At 29.3% G+C, this 25,674-nt stretch overlaps 2 protein-coding genes across 4 annotated transcripts; both read left to right on the top strand.

Annotated features, from left to right (window-relative positions):
- The first annotated feature begins 706 nt into the window (after positions 1-706).
- Positions 707-7,729, top strand: LOC145741999 (P-selectin-like). Of its 2 annotated transcripts, XM_082559723.1 has the most exons (10): positions 707-876; positions 1,986-2,186; positions 4,051-4,236; positions 4,553-4,738; positions 4,930-5,055; positions 5,203-5,388; positions 5,702-5,902; positions 6,089-6,277; positions 6,471-6,674; positions 7,336-7,729. In XM_082559723.1, the coding sequence occupies exons 1-10, from the start codon at positions 822-824 to the stop codon at positions 7,518-7,520; spliced, it is 1,719 nt and encodes a 572-aa protein (XP_082415849.1). In that variant the 5' UTR covers positions 707-821; the 3' UTR covers positions 7,521-7,729. The 2 variants fall into 2 exon arrangements, with proteins under 2 accessions (XP_082415849.1, XP_082415850.1); XM_082559724.1 differs by lacking the exon at positions 4,930-5,055.
- A 1,305-nt stretch (positions 7,730-9,034) lies between these two features.
- On the top strand, positions 9,035-19,138 carry LOC145741746 (sushi, von Willebrand factor type A, EGF and pentraxin domain-containing protein 1-like). Of its 2 annotated transcripts, none has more exons than XM_082559393.1 (17): positions 9,035-9,204; positions 10,314-10,514; positions 12,380-12,565; positions 12,882-13,067; positions 13,259-13,447; positions 13,905-14,099; positions 14,498-14,689; positions 14,986-15,101; positions 15,221-15,365; positions 15,521-15,712; positions 16,004-16,119; positions 16,242-16,398; positions 16,645-16,830; positions 17,240-17,350; positions 17,537-17,725; positions 17,896-18,099; positions 18,756-19,138. In XM_082559393.1, the coding sequence occupies exons 1-17, from the start codon at positions 9,150-9,152 to the stop codon at positions 18,941-18,943; spliced, it is 2,808 nt and encodes a 935-aa protein (XP_082415519.1). In that variant the 5' UTR covers positions 9,035-9,149; the 3' UTR covers positions 18,944-19,138. The 2 variants fall into 2 exon arrangements, with proteins under 2 accessions (XP_082415519.1, XP_082415518.1); XM_082559392.1 differs by having other exon boundaries at positions 17,150-17,350.
- Positions 19,139-25,674: the final 6,536 nt, after the last annotated feature.

Below are 25,674 nucleotides of genomic sequence, written 5' to 3'. Positions count from 1 at the left end.
CGAAGAAACTGATAAACTGTCCGGGGTTCACCCAAACTTCCCCTTATTTTAGGGTCTTAAATTTTTTAAAGGAACATAAAATACATAATCGTAAATTTAAAAAAAGTTGTTATATAATTTGTTAATGGCAACTATGACGCCATGACACTTTGCTACATCTCACATTTTTAAACTTTAAAAGTGGGTTTAAATATGTATTTGTAAATAAAATTTAGACGTTACGTTTAGAACTACTTTATCTTACATATTGCAATGAGCTAACTCCATTACCTTTTTTAACTGTGTAACAAAAAGTGTTTGTTTTTGTATTATTGTTTCCTAAAATACAGATATTCCAAGGCGCCGTACTGATTCGTGAGAATATAAAAAAAATTCAAACGTTTTCTTGTTCAGAAATTCTTCCGGAGCGTATTAAAGGTTAATATGTGCGTTAACGTTTTTGGGGAATAGTTTCAGGAAGCATTCAAGCACAAAATAAAACGCTGCCAGAATTTGAATTCAGTTAAATCTGTAGTTTTTAATTCAGTTTCAATTCAGTCAAACCCATAGTTTTCTATTCAATGCTTGAGGCCTAGCATTTAGTTGCTTGCCAACATGTTGTTCAAGTACAACAAGAAAATAATAAAATATTGTTGAACCGGAAGCAATTCTGAGCTGAACTATAATTTTTTTGTGCGGATTTCTTTTTTTTTGCATAGCAGTTTCGAGTCGATAAAAATAACAGAAGCAAATTAAACAATTATTAAGGCAAACTCAGATAAAGTGTTTTTTAAATTTAGTAAAGATCTATTTTAATTTTAAAAAAGACGCCGTGGTTTACAATGTATCTACCTTCATTCATCACTTTTGGATTGATTTACTTATTTTGTAAAAACGGTAAGCATAAAAATAATCTGCGTTTGGTATTTTTTACCTCTAGTACGTATCGCGCAAAAAATGACTGTTTTACCTAGCGTCGGGTTGGTTTTCACCAACGATAATAAGTTAACCCAGGATTAACTAATTTCAACTTTATCCGATGATACGCGAAACAGTGTTTACAACGGTGTTTAACTATTTCACGTTAAAAGAAAACAAATCAACGACGGCCCACAACGAAATTTGGCCTTGAACATAAGATAAATTATAAATACTTTATATGAGTTTACTAAGGCAGGGGTCCGAAACCTTTTAAGTCCGGGGGCAACAAACAAAATGGTATAACTTAAAGCTAAGTTTTATCTACCATTTCGTAACAGGTTTTACCCATGCTGATAAAGTTTGGTAACATAAGTAGACAAGCGACTAACTTACCGCATTATTCAAACGATTAAAAATGCAGTGCCCACTTCCAAAGCAAACATCATTGTTTTAGGTAACGCGCCAAAAACTATTGACCAATTTTTTCATTTATTTCTAAAAATAAGAAAAATGTACAAATAAAAAATAGCCCTTTTGAATCTAACAAATAATATACTTTTGACAGAAAAACGACTTTAGTTTGGTTAGCAGTTGGGTTGCCTAACAGCGTTGCAATTTTTGTTATTCAATATTTAAACGTTAAACTTGGCTGATATCATAATTTTGTTTAAAAACGTTAAACTATAATTTTAAAAACGGTATAAAAATCAGAAAGTTTTTTTTTCTAAATGACCTAATGTGATCGTTTTTTTGGATTTTTGGTAACTTTTATTAATTTTTCCGGAATTTACTCGTACTTTGATTTTTAGTTATGTTGGAGTTTGTGTGTTTGTCTGTTTATAACACCTTGCCCAATTGTATGCAATGTGGTATTAAATAAGCACCGCGTAAAGTGAAACTAAATGTCACATTCCCTGTCACCTGTAGCCTACACACCAAAATTGTCCTGTAACCAATGCATTACATTACGAAAAGTGACTTATAAGAAATTATTAATTTATCTATAAATAAAAACTTTTTTAAGTTAATTTAAAAATAATCTACTATCAACTTGTTTGCAATAATTTTTCAAATTTGTTTTGCAGGTGATGCAACACTCGTAAGATGCCCTAACATAAATTTGATTTCTCATGGTATAGTAGACCCAACTGAATATTTATCAAAAGCATTTTACAATGGAGGAGTAATAAGTGTCAGTTGTGAACCTAACTTCGTATTAATTGGAGAACCACGAATAACTTGTTTAAATACAGGAAAATGGAGTCACCAACCACCAATTTGTCAAGGTTGTAAAATTTTATGTTACTTTAATTTATTTAAATATTTGTTTAAATATTTAATATTTTGGCATTTTAAAATGGTAACCAGATACTTCGGCCCCCGGACACTTCGGCCAAGACACTTCGGCCAAAATTTTTTTTTCAAAACAGCGGGGATTTGGCATTTTAATTACCGCAATAAATTTTATTTTCGCGTAGTTATATACAGTTTTTTAGACAGTATTTGAAACAAAATAAGCAGTAAATTAATATTTTTTTTTAATAATAATGTGCAAGAACATGTTATCTTTCTTTTGCCGTGTCAATTTTTTAATTTTACGAACTAAAACCTATAAAAAACTAATTTTGAAAGCGCGCGCTTTTAGGTGACGGAGGACAATGCATAATGATATCTCGTATTTTGCCAAAACGTGCCGCCTTTCCAAACAATATTTGAAGAAAATGGAGCGTTAATTTTTTATTTTTTACACTGAGGATTATGCATAAATATGTTATCTTTCTTTTCCCGTGTCAATTTTTTAATTTTACAAACTAAAACTTATAAAAAACTTATTTTGAAAGCGCGCGCTTTTAGGTGACACAAGACGATGATGCATTATGATACCATATGTTGGTTTTTGAAATATTTATTTTTTTAAAGATTTTTGTTTCAAAAACCTTTTTTTAAAACGAAAGAAAGATGGGTGCTTTTGGCCTGCAAAATTGTATGACTAACATATGTCATTAACGTAACAACCAATAAAAACTTTTATATATACTGTACTTTATGCAAAATTTTATTTTGAATATCGGTAAAATATGGTCTTACGCTGACTTTATACACGGGAATTTCATCGCCGACTCCCCGCCGTATTTTTGCAGGACAAATCTTTTGGCAACTCTTTAAACGTTGTATTCTTTGTGTTTTAGTATATAAATTTATATAGATTAACACGGGAAATAACTAATAACATATTTATGCACATTCCTCAGTGTAAAAAATGATTAATTAATGATCTATTTTTTTCAAATATCGTTTAGAAAGACGGCCCTATTTCGCAAAACACGTGGTATCATAATGCATCATCGTCTTGTGTCACCTAATAGCGCGCGCTTTCAAAATAAGTTTTTTATAAGTTTTAGTTTGTAAAATTAAAAAATTGACACGGGAAAAGAAAGATAACATATTTATGCATAATCCTCAGTGTAAAAAATAAAAAATTAACGCTCTATTTTCTTCAAATATTGTTTGGAAAGGCGGCACTATTTGGCAAAATACGAGATATCATTATGCATTGTCCTCCGTCACCTGAAAGAGCGCGCTTTTAAAATTAGTTTTTTATAGGTTTTAGTTTGTAAAATTAAAAAATTGACACGGCAAAAGAAAGATAACATGTTCTTGCACATTATTATTAAAAAAAAAATATTAATTTACTGCTTATTTTGTTTCAAATACTGTCTAAAAAACTGTATATAACTACGCAAAAATAAAATTTCTCGCGGTAATTAAAATGCCAAATCCCCGCTGTTTTGAAAAAAAAATTTTGGCCAAAGTGTCCGGGGGCCGAAGTGTCTGGCATTCTTTTAAAATAACAATATTTTTTCTGTTTTTTTTTTAATGTAATGTATTAGTTAATTGTATATGACACTAATTACAAGTTGCAAGGCTATCCATATAATAAACACAGAAAATCTGTGATATGTTAATCTGATTTTGCATGGTCCTATAATCTATCTGATATTCAGTGTGAAGGTAGGTTGTTTAAATAATTTAGATTTTTACAAGTAAAAAGTACAAACATTTTTTTGGCTATTTTGAATAAAAAATGTTTTTAAGTTATTATTATTGCATTTTTTTAAAATTGTATTCTCTTTAAATAATTTGGTTAAGGTATAACATGTGGTGGACTAAGATCACTTCAACATGGAACAACTGACCCCGTTTTTATTGAGAAAACATTTAATGTTTATCAAGCTATCCAATTTCAATGTGATGAAAATTATAGATTAGTCGGGCATTCCATTTCAACTTGTTTAAATACTGGACATTGGAATAACAACCAACCTACATGTGAACGTAAGTTAATTTTTGCTATAAATCTTTTATGGATAGAATAGTTTGTGCACAAAAGATTTAAAAATATAAGAACTATTATACCTTTTAATGCCTATTTTTTTTGTACAGAAATTAATAACATAAAACATTTTTTTTAACTGCATTGTAGGCTGTAGTAAAGTAAAACTTGTTCAAACAAAAGTGTTGTTGGTATTTTTACATGAATAAAATATGACTGCAAAAAACCTTGACAAGCAATAATATTTTATTATCAAATTGTAATATCCAATTATATTTTTCTGTTGTTAAATCATTTAATTTCTAGCATTTTTTAAAGGTATCACATGTTCTAGACTAACATCCCCTCACCATGGATGGACTATCCCATATTATATTCCCAACCTGTTTTTTGTTGGAAACTCTGTCGAATTCAGATGTAATGAAAAATATAAATTAGTTGGGAATTCAATTTTAACTTGTTTAAATACTGGAAAATGGAATAATAATCAACCAACTTGCAGACGTAAGTTTGTTTGTAATATAGGTGAATTAATATATTTTAAAATTTTATATTATCTTACTCATTCCAAATGATCATTTTTTTTAAAAACAAAATCAAGTACATAATTAGTAAGTCAGTCTTTAGTCGGTCTTATGTTTAATTTGACTAAATTAAAATACAGACCTAAAATTATAATTATGATTTATATTAAGGTAAAATTTGCCCAACATTAAATTACTTTCGATATGGTATTTCAACTCCGAGATATAATTCATTAACACAATTTAATGTTGGTGATACCATCAATTTTCAATGTCGGGATGGTTATTATTTAACTGGTCAGGCATCAATAGAGTGTTTAAATACTGAAGTGTGGAATTATTTATGTGATCTTTATTTATGTGATCTTTTTTTTAAATCTTTAATTTCTCATAGTACAAAATGCAGAAATAATGCATTTTATTTATTTAATTTTTCTGTGTTAGTTATCACATGTCCACCTCTAAATGATATTTCAAATGGAGAAGCAGACAAATCATATCTATCAGATAGAACATTTTATGTCAATGATAAAGTTAGTTTTTATTGCAATAAAAAGTACAAACTGTCTGGAGATTTTTCGATTAAATGTTTAAGTTCTGGAAATTGGAGTTCTCAACAACCAGAGTGTAGTAAGTGTTATAAATAAAAAAAAAACAGGCTTAATATAAAAGTTTTTTTCGTAATATTATACAAAATAATTAAAGTATTTATAAAAAATTAATAAAGTAACTTACCTTGAATTAGATTACATTTAAATTAAAAAATTAAATCAAAAATTAAATAAGAACTGATATGGTAAATCTGCGTCTAATAAAGATTATGCTGTACTTTACTTATTAAATTTATTAAATTGCATTAATAATAAATTGTAAGTGTTGAGAAATGCTTGTTTTGATAAAATCTTGTTAATTTTGCAACCTTTTAATGATAAAATTGATTTAGTTATGCGAAAAACATGTCCAACATTAAGCAATCTTTTACATGGTACAACATCTCCAACTTATAATAACGAAACCTTTTTTGATATTGAAGAAAGGGTTAATTTTACATGCAAAACTGATTTTAAACTGGGTGGAAGTAGAGCATCCTCAATAACTTGTTTAAACAATGGAACTTGGGATCTTGAACAGCCAACTTGTGAACGTAATTTTTTCTTAACCATATTCTTTAGCATTTGTTTATGTAAGGCCCATTTTTGATTTTTATGTTTTAATGATTTATATGAGGTCTTTTTTTATTGATTGGTCAATTAGTAATTTATTTATCATAATTATGTTATTTTAGTTTTTAAAATAGTTAATTTATGTAAAAGAGTTGTTTTATTCACAGTTGTAACATGTCCACGATTGACTATATTCCCTAATGGAACAACATATCCTATTTTAATATTAAGAAAAAAATATGTTGTTGGTAACCGTTTTAATTTTATTTGCAACCCTGAATTTACATTAATTGGAGATCCCTTAATAAAATGTTTAAGTTCTGGAATATGGAGTTCTCAACAACCAAAATGTCATCGTAAGACTTTTGCATTTTGTTTTTTTATTTAACAAGAACATTATTACATAAACATTTTATTATGATTTATGACAAAAAAAATATAAATGTTATATAGGCCACTACAAATTGATTTTTAAATTTAGACCCTATACCTGAACCAGTTTATTTTATATTTATTTTTTTAGAAAAAATATTTTTTTGTTTTTTTTAGAAAATTTAACAACATGTCCCCATTTGAGAATTATTTACAACGGTGTAACAAACCCAACTTATACTGCAACAACTACGTTTAATATTGGAGTAATGGTTAATTTTACATGTAATAAAAAGTTTCAGTTGGGTGGAAGTAGAGCATCCTCAATAACTTGTTTAGATAATGGAACTTGGGACCCTGAACAACCAACATGTGAACAGCGTAAGAATTATTTTCTTTTAAAGCAAGTTTAAAAAAACTAAGTTTATATAAAATCATTTATAATAATAAAGTATACTATACAAATCTAAGATAAAAAAGGTAATAAAAACAAAACCTTTTTGAAACAACTATTATACAAAAAACCAAGCTAAATGTTACTTGCTAGGTAATGTTATTAAATATTCAAATCAAGAAGTAAACCCAATAAATTGAAATAAAATGCAATTAACCTAATTGCCTTTTATAGAAGTGAGAATTTTTTAATGTGTAAAGCCTACTACTATCATTGTTATTGTTTTTGGTATTAAAAGTTTTAAATTTTTTTTGCTAGTACTTGATATTTTTATAAGAATATAATATTAAAGTTTTTAAAAATTATTTTATTTGTTATATTAATTCTTAGGCAATTTATGATTTTTTTCTTAAAACAAGGTTTAATATATCGTCAAAAAATTTGTTATGCTTTTCTTTAAGGTTTGGTTTTCAATAAATTTATCTTTTTTATTTTGTTGTTACATGGTTAAAGACGTTTTTAACAACTTGCTAAAAATTTAGTTACATTACAACGTTTATTTAATTTAACATTAAACTTTAAGATTTACTAGTAAAACAACAACGCGTTTTTTTACAAGCACTACAAATATACAAATTTAATGTTTAGGATTTTGCGGCAAACCTGTTCCAGATGATTTAACAAATTATTCTCCTAAAAAAGATATTTATAAGGTGGGAGATATTGTTGATTTTGGTTGTGGTTATGATCAATACGGTCGTCGGGCTCATAAAATAATGAGATGCCAGCGTAATTTTAAATGGCATACTAGTTGGTATACATGCAAAAGCTAAAAAATAAAGATAAAATTTTTTTTCTAAATTCTTCTGTAATCTCATTTTTGTAAATAAATTTGTAATATAAAAATGCTTACTAGTGTATAGCATAAAAGTTATCTGTTTAACCAGAAAATAAAAGTCAATTTTACTAAACATTATAAATCATTTTTTTTATTTTTTAACGATTTTTGTTGTCATTGTAATAAATAAAACATTTTATTCGATATTGTGTTTTGAACTTTTACTTCTGCTAAAAAAGGTTTTTGTTTGTTTTAAATTGTCTTGTTTGGTGGATATAAACTAAACATTGTTCTATTTCAACTTTTTGAAAATTTAACTAAAAGTGTGCAATTTAACTAAAAATGTGCATTAAATAGTTAAGGATAATATTATTTTATAAATTTTCACATGTAAATAACTAGAAAAACTATTATGACACGCTATTAAATTTAAATTAGCATTTTACATTTCAACTACAAAAAGTGAAGACATGTTTATGATTCATGGTTTTTAAACGTGAAAAATAAACACGGAAGATAGAGTAAAAAATGTTTAGTACAAAAATTAGTTTAACATAGATTAACAATAAATATAATATTTAAATTTAAACAAAAAAAGAATTTTTGATAATTTGTAGTTAACGGTCATTGGACAAACTTTTTTTTATTTCTGGTTTTCGCTAAATTTCTTATTACTTTTACGATTCTTTAAAATAATTAGATATTTTATCTATCTATATCATAAGAAGCATATATACTTTTTTATTTTAAACAGTTTTACGTATAAAAAAATAGATTGCTTTTACGATTCTTAAAAAGCATTTCGAAGAAACTGATAAACTGTCCGGGGTTCACCCAAACTTCCCCTTATTTTAGGGTCTTAAATTTTTTAAAGGAACATAAAATACATAATCGTAAATTTAAAAAAAGTTGTTATATAATTTGTTAATGGCAACTATGACGCCATGACACTTTGCTACATCTCACATTTTTAAACTTTAAAAGTGGGTTTAAATATGTATTTGTAAATAAAATTTAGACGTTACGTTTAGAACTACTTTATCTTACATATTGCAATGAGCTAACTCCATTACCTTTTTTAACTGTGTAACAAAAAGTGTTTGTTTTTGTATTATTGTTTCCTAAAATACAGATATTCCAAGGCGCCGTACTGATTCGTGAGAATATAAAAAAAATTCAAACGTTTTCTTGTTCAGAAATTCTTCCGGAGCGTATTAAAGGTTAATATGTGCGTTAACGTTTTTGGGGAATAGTTTCAGGAAGCATTCAAGCACAAAATAAAACGCTGCCAGAATTTGAATTCAGTTAAATCTGTAGTTTTTAATTCAGTTTCAATTCAGTCAAACCCATAGTTTTCTATTCAATGCTTGAGGCCTAGCATTTAGTTGCTTGCCAACATGTTGTTCAAGTACAACAAGAAAATAATAAAATATTGTTGAACCGGAAGCAATTCTGAGCTGAACTATAATTTTTTTGTGCGGATTTCTTTTTTTTTGCATAGCAGTTTCGAGTCGATAAAAATAACAGAAGCAAATTAAACAATTATTAAGGCAAACTCAGATAAAGTGTTTTTTAAATTTAGTAAAGATCTATTTTAATTTTAAAAAAGACGCCGTGGTTTACAATGTATCTACCTTCATTCATCACTTTTGGATTGATTTACTTATTTTGTAAAAACGGTAAGCATAAAAATAATCTGCGTTTGGTATTTTTTACCTCTAGTACGTATCGCGCAAAAAATTACTGTTTTACCTAGCGTCGGGTTGGTTTTCACCAACGATAATAAGTTAACCCAGGATTAACTAATTTCAACTTTATCCGATGATACGCGAAACAGTGTTTACAACGGTGTTTAACTATTTCACGTTAAAAGAAAACAAATCAACGACGGCCCACAACGAAATTTGGCCTTGAACATAAGATAAATTATAAATACTTTATATGAGTTTACTAAGGCAGGGGTCCGAAACCTTTTAAGTCCGGGGGCAACAAACAAAATGGTATAACTTAAAGCTAAGTTTTATCTACCATTTCGTAACAGGTTTTACCCATGCTGATAAAGTTTGGTAACATAAGTAGACAAGCGACTAACTTACCGCATTATTCAAACGATTAAAAATGCAGTGCCCACTTCCAAAGCAAACATCATTGTTTTAGGTAACGCGCCAAAAACTATTGACCAATTTTTTCATTTATTTCTAAAAATAAGAAAAATGTACAAATAAAAAATAGCCCTTTTGAATCTAACAAATAATATACTTTTGACAGAAAAACGACTTTAGTTTGGTTAGCAGTTGGGTTGCCTAACAGCGTTGCAATTTTTGTTATTCAATATTTAAACGTTAAACTTGGCTGATATCATAATTTTGTTTAAAAACGTTAAACTATAATTTTAAAAACGGTATAAAAATCAGAAAGTTTTTTTTTCTAAATGACCTAATGTGATCGTTTTTTTGGATTTTTGGTAACTTTTATTAATTTTTCCGGAATTTACTCGTACTTTGATTTTTAGTTATGTTGGAGTTTGTGTGTTTGTCTGTTTATAACACCTTGCCCAATTGTATGCAATGTGGTATTAAATAAGCACCGCGTAAAGTGAAACTAAATGTCACATTCCCTGTCACCTGTAGCCTACACACCAAAATTGTCCTGTAACCAATGCATTACATTACGAAAAGTGACTTATAAGAAATTATTAATTTATCTATAAATAAAAACTTTTTTAAGTTAATTTAAAAATAATCTACTATCAACTTGTTTGCAATAATTTTTCAAATTTGTTTTGCAGGTGATGCAACACTCGTAAGATGCCCTAACATAAATTTGATTTCTCATGGTATAGTAGACCCAACTGAATATTTATCAAAAGCATTTTACAATGGAGGAGTAATAAGTGTCAGTTGTGAACCTAACTTCGTATTAATTGGAGAACCACGAATAACTTGTTTAAATACAGGAAAATGGAGTCACCAACCACCAATTTGTCAAGGTTGTAAAATTTTATGTTACTTTAATTTATTTAAATATTTGTTTAAATATTTAATATTTTGGCATTTTAAAATGGTAACCAGATACTTCGGCCCCCGGACACTTCGGCCAAGACACTTCGGCCAAAATTTTTTTTTCAAAACAGCGGGGATTTGGCATTTTAATTACCGCAATAAATTTTATTTTCGCGTAGTTATATACAGTTTTTTAGACAGTATTTGAAACAAAATAAGCAGTAAATTAATATTTTTTTTTAATAATAATGTGCAAGAACATGTTATCTTTCTTTTGCCGTGTCAATTTTTTAATTTTACGAACTAAAACCTATAAAAAACTAATTTTGAAAGCGCGCGCTTTTAGGTGACGGAGGACAATGCATAATGATATCTCGTATTTTGCCAAAACGTGCCGCCTTTCCAAACAATATTTGAAGAAAATGGAGCGTTAATTTTTTATTTTTTACACTGAGGATTATGCATAAATATGTTATCTTTCTTTTCCCGTGTCAATTTTTTAATTTTACAAACTAAAACTTATAAAAAACTTATTTTGAAAGCGCGCGCTTTTAGGTGACACAAGACGATGATGCATTATGATACCATATGTTGGTTTTTGAAATATTTATTTTTTTAAAGATTTTTGTTTCAAAAACCTTTTTTTAAAACGAAAGAAAGATGGGTGCTTTTGGCCTGCAAAATTGTATGACTAACATATGTCATTAACGTAACAACCAATAAAAACTTTTATATATACTGTACTTTATGCAAAATTTTATTTTGAATATCGGTAAAATATGGTCTTACGCTGACTTTATACACGGGAATTTCATCGCCGACTCCCCGCCGTATTTTTGCAGGACAAATCTTTTGGCAACTCTTTAAACGTTGTATTCTTTGTGTTTTAGTATATAAATTTATATAGATTAACACGGGAAATAACTAATAACATATTTATGCACATTCCTCAGTGTAAAAAATGATTAATTAATGATCTATTTTTTTCAAATATCGTTTAGAAAGACGGCCCTATTTCGCAAAACACGTGGTATCATAATGCATCATCGTCTTGTGTCACCTAATAGCGCGCGCTTTCAAAATAAGTTTTTTATAAGTTTTAGTTTGTAAAATTAAAAAATTGACACGGGAAAAGAAAGATAACATATTTATGCATAATCCTCAGTGTAAAAAATAAAAAATTAACGCTCTATTTTCTTCAAATATTGTTTGGAAAGGCGGCACTATTTGGCAAAATACGAGATATCATTATGCATTGTCCTCCGTCACCTGAAAGAGCGCGCTTTTAAAATTAGTTTTTTATAGGTTTTAGTTTGTAAAATTAAAAAAATTGACACGGCAAAAGAAAGATAACATGTTCTTGCACATTATTATTAAAAAAAAAATATTAATTTACTGCTTATTTTGTTTCAAATACTGTCTAAAAAACTGTATATAACTACGCAAAAATAAAATTTCTCGCGGTAATTAAAATGCCAAATCCCCGCTGTTTTGAAAAAAAAATTTTGGCCAAAGTGTCCGGGGGCCGAAGTGTCTGGCATTCTTTTAAAATAACAATATTTTTTCTGTTTTTTTTTTAATGTAATGTATTAGTTAATTGTATATGACACTAATTACAAGTTGCAAGGCTATCCATATAATAAACACAGAAAATCTGTGATATGTTAATCTGATTTTGCATGGTCCTATAATCTATCTGATATTCAGTGTGAAGGTAGGTTGTTTAAATAATTTAGATTTTTACAAGTAAAAAGTACAAACATTTTTTTGGCTATTTTGAATAAAAAATGTTTTTAAGTTATTATTATTGCATTTTTTTAAAATTGTATTCTCTTTAAATAATTTGGTTAAGGTATAACATGTGGTGGACTAAGATCACTTCAACATGGAACAACTGACCCCGTTTTTATTGAGAAAACATTTAATGTTTATCAAGCTATCCAATTTCAATGTGATGAAAATTATAGATTAGTCGGGCATTCCATTTCAACTTGTTTAAATACTGGACATTGGAATAACAACCAACCTACATGTGAACGTAAGTTAATTTTTGCTATAAATCTTTTATGGATAGAATAGTTTGTGCACAAAAGATTTAAAAATATAAGAACTATTATACCTTTTAATGCCTATTTTTTTTGTACAGAAATTAATAACATAAAACATTTTTTTTAACTGCATTGTAGGCTGTAGTAAAGTAAAACTTGTTCAAACAAAAGTGTTGTTGGTATTTTTACATGAATAAAATATGACTGCAAAAAACCTTGACAAGCAATAATATTTTATTATCAAATTGTAATATCCAATTATATTTTTCTGTTGTTAAATCATTTAATTTCTAGCATTTTTTAAAGGTATCACATGTTCTAGACTAACATCCCCTCACCATGGATGGACTATCCCATATTATATTCCCAACCTGTTTTTTGTTGGAAACTCTGTCGAATTCAGATGTAATGAAAAATATAAATTAGTTGGGAATTCAATTTTAACTTGTTTAAATACTGGAAAATGGAATAATAATCAACCAACTTGCAGACGTAAGTTTGTTTGTAATATAGGTGAATTAATATATTTTAAAATTTTATATTATCTTACTCATTCCAAATGATCATTTTTTTTAAAAACAAAATCAAGTACATAATTAGTAAGTCAGTCTTTAGTCGGTCTTATGTTTAATTTGACTAAATTAAAATACAGACCTAAAATTATAATTATGATTTATATTAAGGTAAAATTTGCCCAACATTAAATTACTTTCGATATGGTATTTCAACTCCGAGATATAATTCATTAACACAATTTAATGTTGGTGATACCATCAATTTTCAATGTCGGGATGGTTATTATTTAACTGGTCAGGCATCAATAGAGTGTTTAAATACTGAAGTGTGGAATTATAATCAACCACTGTGCAAAGGTAACTTTTAAATAAATAACATTACTAATCCAATGGCAACAAAACTTGTTTTAAATTTTTTATACAAAATTTTATCGAATATACAAAATTTTTATCCACGACCTCATTGTGGTGTAGAAAATTTGCTTCACCACTATGAGGTCATGGGTTCAATCCCCACTGCTCTCATGCTGCTTGAGTAAGGCACTATAAACAGTATAAACTCCTGCTGAGCCAGCACTTATCGGCAGCATAATCACTGAGCAATTATAATCTCTATAATATCCCAAACTGCTAAATGCAACTCGAGACTGGGTCAAAGTAACTGATGTTACTCTATGTTAAGGTCGCGCATTCGACCTTTCCACATCAAAGATTAAGATATATACAAAAAAAGATGTATATTGTTAAAATTTTCAATTGTTAAAATCAATTAAATAAAAAGGTATTCTTTATATTATTGCTTTAAAATTTTTAGCTAAGTGCCCCTCATTAAGAATTATACACAATGGTGTAACATACCCAACTTATACTGCAACAACTACATTTAATATTGGAGTAATGGTTAATTTTACATGTAATGTAAGCTTTCAGTTGGGTGGAAGTAGAGCATCCTCAATAGCTTGTTTAGATAATGGAAGTTGGTATCCTCAGCAGCCAACATGTGAACAGCGTAAGAATTATTTACTTTTACTGCAAGTTGACAGTACCCTAATATAAAATTTAATCAAGGGGATGCTTTTTAAATTTTATTTAACACTGTCACAACAACAAAAAAACTTGATCAAAAAAAGTTTCAAGAAACACTTTTTAAAACAATTATTTAACAAGAAGTAATGCATATTAGTGTTTATTAGAATCCGTACAAGCTGTAACACCCAATTTATATGCCAACACAAATTTAAAAGTGTATTTTTTCTTGTATATATAATTTTTTTTATTTATTGAAAAAATGACTTAAAATTTGATTTTAGAATAATTTGATTTAAAATAACAATTGTGGAAAACAAATTTTTAATGTAAACTGTAGTGTAACACTATATTTTTGTAATAGTTTAAATTATTTTATAGGTGTCACATGTTCCAATATTGAATCTCTTTCTCATGGTTCAATAAATCCCACTGATTTCGCCACACGATCTTTTCAAGTTAACGATGTCGCCAGATTTGATTGTGAAGCAAATTATAAATTAATTGGAGAACCAAAAATAACTTGTTTAAATACAGGAGAATGGACTCAACAACCACCAACTTGCGGAAAAAGTAAAATATTTTTATTTATATTTTGTTAAAAATGAGCTTAAGTTTGTTCTATTAAAACTTGTAACCATCATAAATACTCCATTAAATTAATATTTAACGCATGTGTAATTTTTAGGCCGCCAAGTAACATATGATTTTGATAAAAATAAATAACTGTAAAATTATAAATATAATCCCATAAATATTAATTAAATAAGATAACATAGGAAGCAAAAATTTATAACAATGTAACGATTTTTTTTATAATTCTTTAATCACTCACAAAAATTTATATTTTATTAAAAATTTGTTTTTAGTTGTATTTTGCAAAATTTATCCACACTTGTTAAACTATGGGGTACGGGTAAAAAACAATTTATTAGAAACTTTGGAGGATGCTGATTTTTCAGTTGGACAAACTAAAGTTTTAAAAGTAGGTTATAAATTTAAAAGGGTTTTAGTTTATAGTTTAAACTAATTCTTTTGTAAATTTTATAATTTTAGGTTTATTAAGTTAATAAAAACCTAACAGAAACTTTTAAATATTTGCAGTGCGAAAGTTTATCTTTCCAGTTGTATCGAAATAATAATAAAGTTAAGTCAAATAAATTTCAAATAAGATGTTTGGAAAATGGGACATGGGATGTTGATTATGCAGAAATTTATTGTGATGAAAGGCAAACCGAAAATGAAATAGGTATCAACAAAAAAAATTTTTAAATTTTTTAAATTTACTCATTCGAGGCCTGTACTGAACTTTGTTATTTAAAAAATGTTAAATACTGTAAATGTGTTTTATTGTTAAATAGATTGTATTACCATATTTTTGTCATAGTTTAAATTATATTAAAGGTGTCACATGTCCCATTATTGAACCTCTTTTTCATGGTTCAATAAATCCGATTAATTTTGCCACACGAGCTTTTCATGCCAATGATATCGTCAGATTTGACTGTAAAGCGAAATATAAATTAACCGGAAAACCACAAATAACTTGTTTGAATACAGGAGAATGGAGTCAACAGCCACCAATTTGTGAAAAAAGTAAAATATATTGTCAAATTATTTAAATCACTCTTATCAATGTTGTTTAACTATAACTTGTCAATACCTACCTTAAATAATATATTAAATTAAATAGAAATGCAAGTATATTTCTTAGGATGCCAAATAACATACAATTTTGATAAAAAATAATAGACTATAATTTTATAAATATATTGTTAATGCTAATTAATAAATAATTATCTATAAGTATCAACAATTTAATATAGTGTTACAGTTTCTTTTATTTTGTAATAACCTACAAATTTTATTTTATGAAATTTTTTTTAGTTGAATTTTGCAAAATTTATCCACACTTGTTAAACTATGGGGTATGGGTAAAAAACAATTCATTAGAACCTTTGGAGTATGTTGATTTTTCAGTTGGACAAACTCATATTTTAAAAGTAGGTTTTGGAATTTAAAAAAAAATTTTGTTTATGGTTTTAACTAATTTGGTTTGTAAATTTTATAATTTTGGCTTGATTAAGATAAAGGGAATTTAACACAAACTTTTTAATATTTGCAGTGCAAAAATTCATTATTACGATTGTATCAAAATGATGATAAAGTCAATTCAAATAAATTTAAAATAAGATGTTTGGAAAATGGGACATGGGATACTGATTATGGAGAAATTTTTTGTGAAGAAGAGCAAACTAAAAATGAAGGGGGTACCAACCATGGTACCAACCATATAAATTTAAACTTCTAATTTAAGCTTTCCAGGCCAATTTTTTTATTAAGAAATTTTTTAGGCTGTACTTTGTTATTTAAAAAATGTTTAATCCTGTAAATTTTTTTAATGCAGCATTGAGTTAATGCAGCATTGATTTTTTTAAATAAAGTACTTTTATTTATTTAAACTTTTAATTTTTCATAGTACAAAATGCAGAATTAATGCATTTTATTTATTTAATTTTATGTGTTAGTTATCACATGTCCACCTCTAAATGATATTTCAAATGGAGGAGCAGACAAGTCATATCTATCAGATAGAACATTTTATGTCAATGATAAAGTTAGTTTTTATTGCAATAAAAAGTACAAACTGTCTGGAGATTTTTCGATTAAATGTTTAAGTTCTGGAAATTGGAATTCTCAACAACCAGAGTGTAGTAAGTGTTTTAACTTATAAATAAAAAAAAACAGGCTTATTATAAAAGTTTTTTTCGTAATGTTATACAAAATAATTAAAGTATTTATAAAAAATTAATAAAGTAACTTACCTTGAATTAGATTACATTTCAATTAAAAAATTAAATCAAAAATTAAATAAGAACTGATATGGTAAATCTGCGTCTAATAAAGATTATGCTGTACTTTACTTATTAAATTTATTAAATTGCATTAATAATAAATTGTAAGTGCTGAGAAATGCTTGTTTTGATAAAATATTGTTAATTTTGCAACCTTTTAATGATAAAATTGATTTAGTAATGCTAAAAACATGTCCAACATTAAGCAATCTTTTACATGGTACAACATCTCCAACTTATAATAACGAAACCATTTTTAATATTGGAGAAAGGGTTAATTTTACATGCAAAACTGAATTTAAACTGGGTGGAAGTAGAGCATCCTCAATAACTTGTTTAAACAATGGAACTTGGGATCTTGAAAAGCCAACTTGTGAACGTAATTTTTTCTTAACCATATTCTTTAGCATTTGTTTATGTCAGGCCCATTTTGGATTTTTATGTTTTAATGATTTATATGAGGTCTTTTTTTATTGATTGGTCAATTAGTAATTTATTTATCATAATTAGGTTATTTTAGTTTTTAAAATAGTTAATTTATGTAAAAGAGTTGTTTTATTCACAGTTGTAACATGTCCACGATTGGCTATATTCCCTAATGGAACAACATATCCTATTTTAATATTAAGAAAAACATTTGCAGTTGGTAACCGTATTAATTTTGTTTGCAACCCTGAATTTACATTAATTGGAGATCCCTTAATAAAATGTTTAAGTTCTGGAATATGGAGTTCTCAACAACCAAAATGTCGTCGTAAGACTTTTGCATTGTGTTTTTTGTTTAACAATAGCATTACTAGGCCTACATAAACTTTTTATTATTGTTATAAAAATGGTATATACTATAAATTGATTTTAACCTAAAACCAAACAAATTATTTTATACTAATTATTTAAACTAATTATTTAAAGTAAATTTTTTAGAAACTTTACCAACATGTCCCCCATTAAGATTTATTTACAATGCTGTAACAAACCCAACTTATACTGCAACAACTACATTTACCATTGGAGAAGTGGTTAGTTTTCAATGTAAGAAGAAGTTTGTGTTGGGTGGAAGTAGAGCTTCCTCAATAACTTGTTTAGATGATGGAACTTGGTATCCTGAACAACCAACATGTGAACAGCGTAAGAATTATTTTTATTAAAACATTGAAAGAAATGTAGTTTATATTAAATATATTATTGAAAATAAAGCATACTTGAGAAATTTAAGTTTAAAAAAAAAGTATTTAACAAAACACTTTTCTAAACGAATAACTTAACAAAAAATTTTGCCCAATAATGCTTGCTAAGATTATGTTTTAAATATCTAAGAAATAAACCTGATAAAATTAGAATGGGGGTCAGAGTTCGTTGATTTCTGTCTAATAAAGCTTTATATTTTTTATTTACATTATTTTGGTATTTAAGTTGCAAAATTTATGTTTGCTAGTACAGAATATTGGCTGGGGAAATGATTTTAAAATTAAAAAAATATTTATTGTTTAAAATAATTTTCTAAATATTTGTTTAAAATTTGGTTTTGTTTAATTTTTTTTGTAAACAATGTTCAATATACCGTCAATAAAATTATTAATTTTGGTTTTCCTTAAGTTTGTCTTTTTATTTGCTATACGGTTAAAGACGCCTTTTTCAACTTGTTAACTTGTTGTCTTGGTATATGAAAATTCCAAGTTTCTTAACACCCTTTTTTAATTTAACATTAAACTTTAAGATTTACTAATTCAACATTAACATGTTTTATTTACAAGCACTAGAAATATACAAAGTTTAATGTTTAGGATTTTGCGGCAAACCTGTTCCAGATGATTCAACGAATTATTCTCCGAAAAGGGATATTTATAAAGTGGGAGATGATGTAATTTTTGTTTGTCGGTATAAGAGCAATTACGGTCGTGTTGTTTATAAGCGTATGACGTGCCAACATAATTTCAAATGGACTACCAGATGGCACGTATGCAGAAGATAAATTTTTTTTCCAAGTGCTTCTGTAATTTCATTTTTGTAAATAAATTTGTAAAATAAAAATGCTTACTAATGTATAGCATATAAAAGTTAACTGCTTAACGAGACAATAAAAATCAATTTTACTAAACATTATAAATCATTTTTTATTTTTTAACGATTTTTGTTGTCATTGTAATAAATAAAACATTTCATTCAATATTGTGTGTTGAACTTTCACTTTCTCTACAAAAGTTTTTTGTTTGTTTTAAAATGTCTTGTTTGGTGGATATAAACTAAACATTGTTCTATTTCAACTTTTTGAAAATTTAACTAAAAGTGTGAAATTTAACTAAAAATGTGCAGTAAATAATTAAGGATAATATTATTTAATTAATTTTCACATGTAAATACCTAGAAAAATTATTATGACACACTACTAAATTTAAAGTAGCATTTTACATTTCAACTACAAAAAGTGAGGACATGTTTATGATTCATGGTTTTTAAACGTGAAAAATAAACACGGAAGATAGAGTGAAAAATGTTTAGTACAAAAATTAGTTTAACATAGATTAACAATGAATATAATTTTTAAATTTAAGCAAATAGAAAAAGTATTTTTAATAATTTGTAGTTAACGGTCATTTAAAATACTTTTTTCATTTCCGGTCTTCGCTAAATTTCTTATTACTTTAACAGTTTTACGTATTAAAAAAACAGATTGCTTTTATAAAGCATTTGAAGAAACTGATAAACTGCCCGTTCTTCATCCAAACTTTCCTTTGTTTAGAGGTCTTAAATTTTTTAAAGAAACATAAAATACGTAATCGCAAATTTAAAAAAAATTGTTATATAATTTGTTAATGGCTACTATTGTAACGGGTTTTGTTATAAAATCACTCAATTTTATTATGTAATCACAGTTTTATTAACTTAATTGTCCTTATTCAAATAGAATTACGGGTTAAACACAATATATATATATATATATACAATAACGCAATATAATATAATATTCCAAATTTAACTAAAAGATTATACTAAACTATCAGATCAAAAGCATACACTAAAAGTACCAACACTTTACAAAAACGATAAGAAAAGTGGCTCATAGATAAGGTAATTTAGAGCCACAAGGTAAGTTAGAGCCCGCGAGGAAGTGTTAGCGCCAAAAAGCGCACAAAGTTCGCTACATTCCTCTCTTCCCAATATTTAAATAAGAAGACAATCAATACAATACATTACACAAGCGATATACATTAAAACTACATACACATTAACACGCACCACATAATACAAATAATAAAACGATAATCAAAATGCGAGCTTTATAAAGACGAAACAACTACTCTTTAACGAAGAAAAATAATGATATATACAACGATAATAATAACAATGAAGTAAATACGATAACAATAATAAATATATATATGAAGGAAAGTACGGTAGGTTTTTAACGATAACGATGTGGTATAATAATGTCTCGGCCTCTGCGCGAGGTTGGTAATTTAATACCATTAGATAGGATGTCTGTGTTTTCAATTTGTGGAATAATAGTTTGAACCGGTGTATTGCTTTTACCATTATTGTTTCTATACCAGTTGGTTGGCAACTTTAAACTACAACGCCATAACCGGTTTCGATTCACGACTTTTGATTGATGTTTTGGTGAACGTTTGATCTGGTACACCACGTCGTTAATACGCTTAATTATCTTAAATGGACCTTGCCACGGCGAGGACAGTTTTGGGGATAGACCCTTTTTTCTTTGGGGGCAATGCAGCCATACAGATTCCTGTTCGTTTAGTAACTTTGTCGCAGTTGAACGATCGTAATACTTCTTCATTTTTTGGCCGGATAAATGTAGTTTTGTTCGAGCCAATTCGTGAGCTTCATCAATGTTGATTTGTTGGCAAATTCCCACGCTAAATATTTAGTGATTTCCGGTCGACCGAATATAAAGTCTGTAGGTAAATTTATTTCCCTGCGAAACATTAGTTTAGCGGGGGTATTCTCTGTACTTTCATGTACTGCTGTACGATATGCCATTAATATATATGTCAATTGTTGATCCCAATCGCGTTGGCGCTTTTCTACGGACATTGCTAACTGAGCCTCCAAAGTTCGATTAAATCGTTCGACCATTCCGTCTGCTTGGGGCCAATATGGTGTAGTTCTGGTCTTTACAATATCAAAAGCTTTCATCATTTCTTTAAACAGGTGGGACTCGAAGTTGGAACCTTGATCGCTTATAATTTCGCAAGGCACTCCGAACCGTAGAAAGAATTGCTCTATAAGTAGTTTAGCCACCGTAGCAGTTTCTTGGTTCGGCATCGGGTATGCTTCTGGCCACTTTGTGAAATAATCCATTACCATAAGAATGTATCGATTACCCAAATAAGATGTCGGTAATGGCCCCATTACGTCAATGGCTACTTTTTCTAATGGATAGCTCACCTGGTGTAATTTCATTGGCTCTTTTTGTTTATTTAAAGGTCCTTTTCTTGAAGCGCACTTGTAACAGGTTTTGCAATGAGCTGCAACATCCGTCTGGCTATTATTCCAATGAAATTTTCTCCGCAATCGTCCGTTTGTTTTTTTAATACCAAAATGTCCGGAGCTTGCATTTCCATGCATTAAATCCAGAATTAGTTGTTGGTGGCACTTGGGCACAATTAGTTGCATTGCTGTTTCTGTACCACTGGAGTTTTCCCATGCCCGATACAATATACCATTTTTTACGACAAGCGAAGCCCATTGATGGTAATATGATTTAGCTGTTTGACTCAAGGGTGACACTTGGCACCAGTCGGGTCGACCATCGCTGGCTTCCTTCCATAGCAGAATACATTTTATGTCGGGGTCGCCTAGCTGAGCCTCACGCAGATCAGTGTCGGAAACGGTGTTTGAGATACACGAATAAACACAAGTATCAATTGGTAAAAATTTACTTTCTGCTCGACTACAGTAGTTACAGTTATCAGCTATGCACGGTCTGCGCGACAATGCATCTGCATTATTATGTTGTACACAAAGACAATGAAAGATTTTAATGTCGTATTGCTCCAGCCTTTCAAGCCAGCGAGCCATTTGGCCATCTGGATTTTTAAAATTCAGAAGCCATTTTAGGGAACCATGGTCACTCCTTATGTGCACTGTTCGACCGTAAATATAAAAATGAAAATGTTTTACGGCCCTAACAATTGCCAAAAGCTCTTTTCGGGTTGTGCAATAGTTTCTTTCTTGTCTTGAAAAGGCTTTTGCATAATATTCAATAACACACTCGTTGCCGGTTTCGTTGCGTTGGCTCAACACAGCTCCGATGGCGCTGTTACTGGCGTCAGCGTCAATTATAAACTGACCGTTAGGGGTTGCAAAGCTTAAAACTGGTGCTGTGATAAGTCCAAACTTTAAGTTTTTAAAAGAATTTGTGCAATTCCGCGTCCAAACAAACTTTTTGTCTTTTTCCAAAAGACCATACAACAGTTGAGCTAAATCCGCAAAATTTTGTATAAATTTTCTGTAGTAGGATGCTAATCCCAGAAAGCTCTGCAATTGCTTAAGACTGGTAGGTTGTGGCCATTCCTTAACAGCTTTTACTTTTTCTGTTGATGTTGATATTCCACTGGCCGAAATGACGTGTCCTAGGTATTCTACTTTATTGCAAAATAAGTTACACTTTGCTGAATTTAGCATGAGGTTAGCGTTCATCAGACGTTTAAAAACTACTTCCAGGTTTTCATAAAGTTGGTTAAACGTTTTAGCGTGGATTGATATATCATCCAAGTATACGAGACAAACAGAGGATACCTTGCAACACTTGTTCCATCAATCTCTCAAACGTACTTGGTCTACCACAAAGTCCAAATGGCATTACGTTAAAATGATATAATCCATTTCCAGTTAAGAAGGCAGTTTTTTCTTTGTCAACTGGGTCAAAAGTCAAGCGTGGCAAACCATTTTGACCCACTGACTGCATCTAATATAGAATCTATTCTTGGCAAGGGATAGGAATTCTTTTTAGTTATATTGTTTAACTGGCGGTAATCCACACAGAACCAAGTTGTGCCATCTTTTTTCTTCACCAATACTACTGGTGAGCACCAAGGACTAAAAGACGGAGAAATTATTCCGTCTTCTACCATTTTTTTACAAGCTTGTCAGCTTCGACTTGCTTGGATTGCGGCAACCTCTGCGGCCTTTGTTTTATTGCTGGTGTGTTACCGGTATTAATATGGTAAAAGGTAGAATTGGTAGGAAGTTTTCCTTTAGCATGCCTTACAAAACTTTCAATTAAGTGTTTTACTTTTTTATATTGATCCGAATCTACAAATTTTACGGCTCTTTTTATCATGTTTTGGGTATCGTCGTCATCGGTAAACACGCCTTCGTTTTCTATTTCGATCACTTTTGGGTATGGCTTGTTTCTTGTTACCACTTGAAGTTTTACTTTTTCAAGGTCATTTTGAAGAAAGGTCGATGTAAAGTAAATGTTGAAGCGATATTTTTGTAAAAAGTCCAGTCCAATGATTCCTTCTTCTAATATATCCGACACTAACACGTTGTGGTCATAATATATGGCATTGAATCTACACTTGATAGTACAACTTCTTTGCACTGGTAATTTTTCATTGCCTATTCCATTTATAACGAAGTGTGAAGGCTCAAGCGACAGTTTGGCTGCTTTAAAGGCTTTAAAGCTTAATACCGTGGCGTCAGCGTCGGTATCCACGAGCATAAAAAATTCACAATTTTTAATAAAAATATTACAATAAAGTCCATTTTGGCGACTGTTAGTTGTCGCACTAATATTTACAGGTGGGATGTTCCTATTTAAAGTCGAGTGCCATCCCTTAAACTCGACTACTGGCCGTTTCCCTGTCGGCCAAAGCTGCCATTTCGCGCTCGTCTTCCACTTTGGGGTCGTTCATAAACGTTACTTGGTCTCTTGCATAAGGTGTCCGTTAATTCGTTAATGGCTTGGCGCATAGATATTATTTCGCGAGTAAGGCTTACGTCATCTTCTTGTTCAGAATTTATTGCTCGAATCGGTCGCTCTTTATTGTATCTGGTCGTTCCTTCAATTTCCAGTCGTAAAGCTACTTTTAAAGCTTCGTCCATTGAAATGGGACTATCCATTTTTATTGTCGAATATAGTTCCCAATTGCTTTTAAGGGCATTGGTGAAGCAATTTGCTTTTAACAAGTCTAGCTGCTCTTTGTCTACGCAGTCGTGAATGGGGCATTGTTTTACAATGTTATCGAGTTCTTCCGCTAAATCCACTAATTTTTCATTTTTTCCACGAACTCTTTTATGCAACAGAGATACCGGGTCAATAAGCTTTTTCTCAAACTTTTGATCTAACTTCGCACGAACAATTGAGAAGTTTTTTCTTTCTTCGGGGCGTAGGCTGGTTACAACACTCGACGCGGAATTTCGTAGACGTAGGGCCAATCTAACACCTTTTGAACTTTCCGACCAACGGTTAAATTCAGCCGCTAATTCAAACCTAGCGATGAAATCCTCCCACGACGACTGCCCATCAAATGAGTCCACTGTCACAGTGTCAAAACGTGGCGAACAACCTTCCGACAATTTGCTAACAGGCAGCGACAACGTTTCAGGCGCCGTATTGATTCGTGAGAATATAAAAAAACTCAAACGTTTTCTTGTTCAGAAATTCTTCCGGAGCGTATTAAAGGTTAATATGTGCGTTAACGTTTTTGGGGAATAGTTTCAGGAAGCATTCAAGCACAAAATAAAACGCTGCCAGAATTTGAATTCAGTTAAATCTGTAGTTTTTAATTAAGTTTCAATTCAGTCAAACCCATAGTTTTCTATTCATTGCTTGAGGCCTAGCATTTAGTTGCTTGCCAACATGTTGTTCAAGTACAACAAGAAAATAATAAAAGATTGTTGAACCGGAAGCAATTCTGAGCTGAACTATAATTTTTTTGTGCGGATTTCTTTTTTTTTGCATAGCAGTTTCGTGTCGATAAAAATAACAGAAGCAAATTAAACAATTATCAAGGCAAACTCAGATAAAGTGTTTTTTAAATTTAGTAAAGATCTATTTTAATTTTAAAAAAGACGCCGTGGTTTACAATGTATCTACCTCCATTTATCACTTTTGGATTGATTTACTTATTTTGTAAAAACGGTAAGCATAAAAATAATCTGCGTTTGGTATTTTTTACCTCTAGTACGTATCGCGCAAAAAATGACTGTTTTACCTAGCGTCGGGTTGGTTTTCACCAACGATAATAAGTTAACCCAGGATTAATTAATTTCAACTTTATCTGATGATACGCAAAACAGTGTTTACAACGGTGTTTAACTATTTCACGTTAAAAGAAAACGAATCAACGACGGCCCATAACGAAATTTGGCCCTGAACATTAGATAAATTATAAATACTTTATATGAATTTACTAAGGCAGGGGTCCGAAACTTTTTAAGTCCGGGGGCAACAAACAAAATGGTATAGCTTAAAGCTAAGTTTTATCTACCATTTCGTAACAGGTTTTACCCATGCTGATAAAGTTTGGTAACATAAGTAGACAAGCGACTAACTTACCGCATTATTCAAACGATTAAAAATGCAGTGCCCACTTCCAAAGCAAACATCATTGTTTTAGGTAACGCGCCTATTGACCACTTTTTTTTGACCAATTTTTTCATTTATTTCTAAAAATAAGAAAAATGTACAAATAAAAAATAGCTCCATTGAATCTAACAAATAATATACTTTTG

This window comes from Corella eumyota, chromosome 2, assembly GCF_963082875.1.
Source record: "Corella eumyota chromosome 2, kaCorEumy4.1, whole genome shotgun sequence".
Lineage (NCBI taxonomy): Eukaryota > Metazoa > Chordata > Ascidiacea > Phlebobranchia > Corellidae > Corella > Corella eumyota.
Note: the sequence above shows the minus strand (reverse complement) of the source record. Positions and strands in the feature narration are given on the sequence as shown.

What these genes read in the sequence shown, in the direction of transcription:
- LOC145741746 (XM_082559392.1), top strand. Translation starts at nt 9,150, where the DNA reads ATGTATCTACCTTCATTCATCACTTTTGGATTGATTTACTTATTTTGT. An exon ending in CAACCAACCTACATGTGAAC is followed by an intron (nt 12,566 to 12,881) that starts GTAAGTTAATTT and finishes CATTTTTTAAAG; the next exon opens with GTATCACATGTTCTAGACTA. An exon ending in TCAACAACCAAAATGTCGTC is followed by an intron (nt 17,726 to 17,895) that starts GTAAGACTTTTG and finishes TAAATTTTTTAG; the next exon opens with AAACTTTACCAACATGTCCC.
- LOC145741999 (XM_082559723.1), top strand. Translation starts at nt 822, where the DNA reads ATGTATCTACCTTCATTCATCACTTTTGGATTGATTTACTTATTTTGT. An exon ending in CAACCAACCTACATGTGAAC is followed by an intron (nt 4,237 to 4,552) that starts GTAAGTTAATTT and finishes CATTTTTTAAAG; the next exon opens with GTATCACATGTTCTAGACTA. An exon ending in ACAACCAACATGTGAACAGC is followed by an intron (nt 6,675 to 7,335) that starts GTAAGAATTATT and finishes TTTAATGTTTAG; the next exon opens with GATTTTGCGGCAAACCTGTT.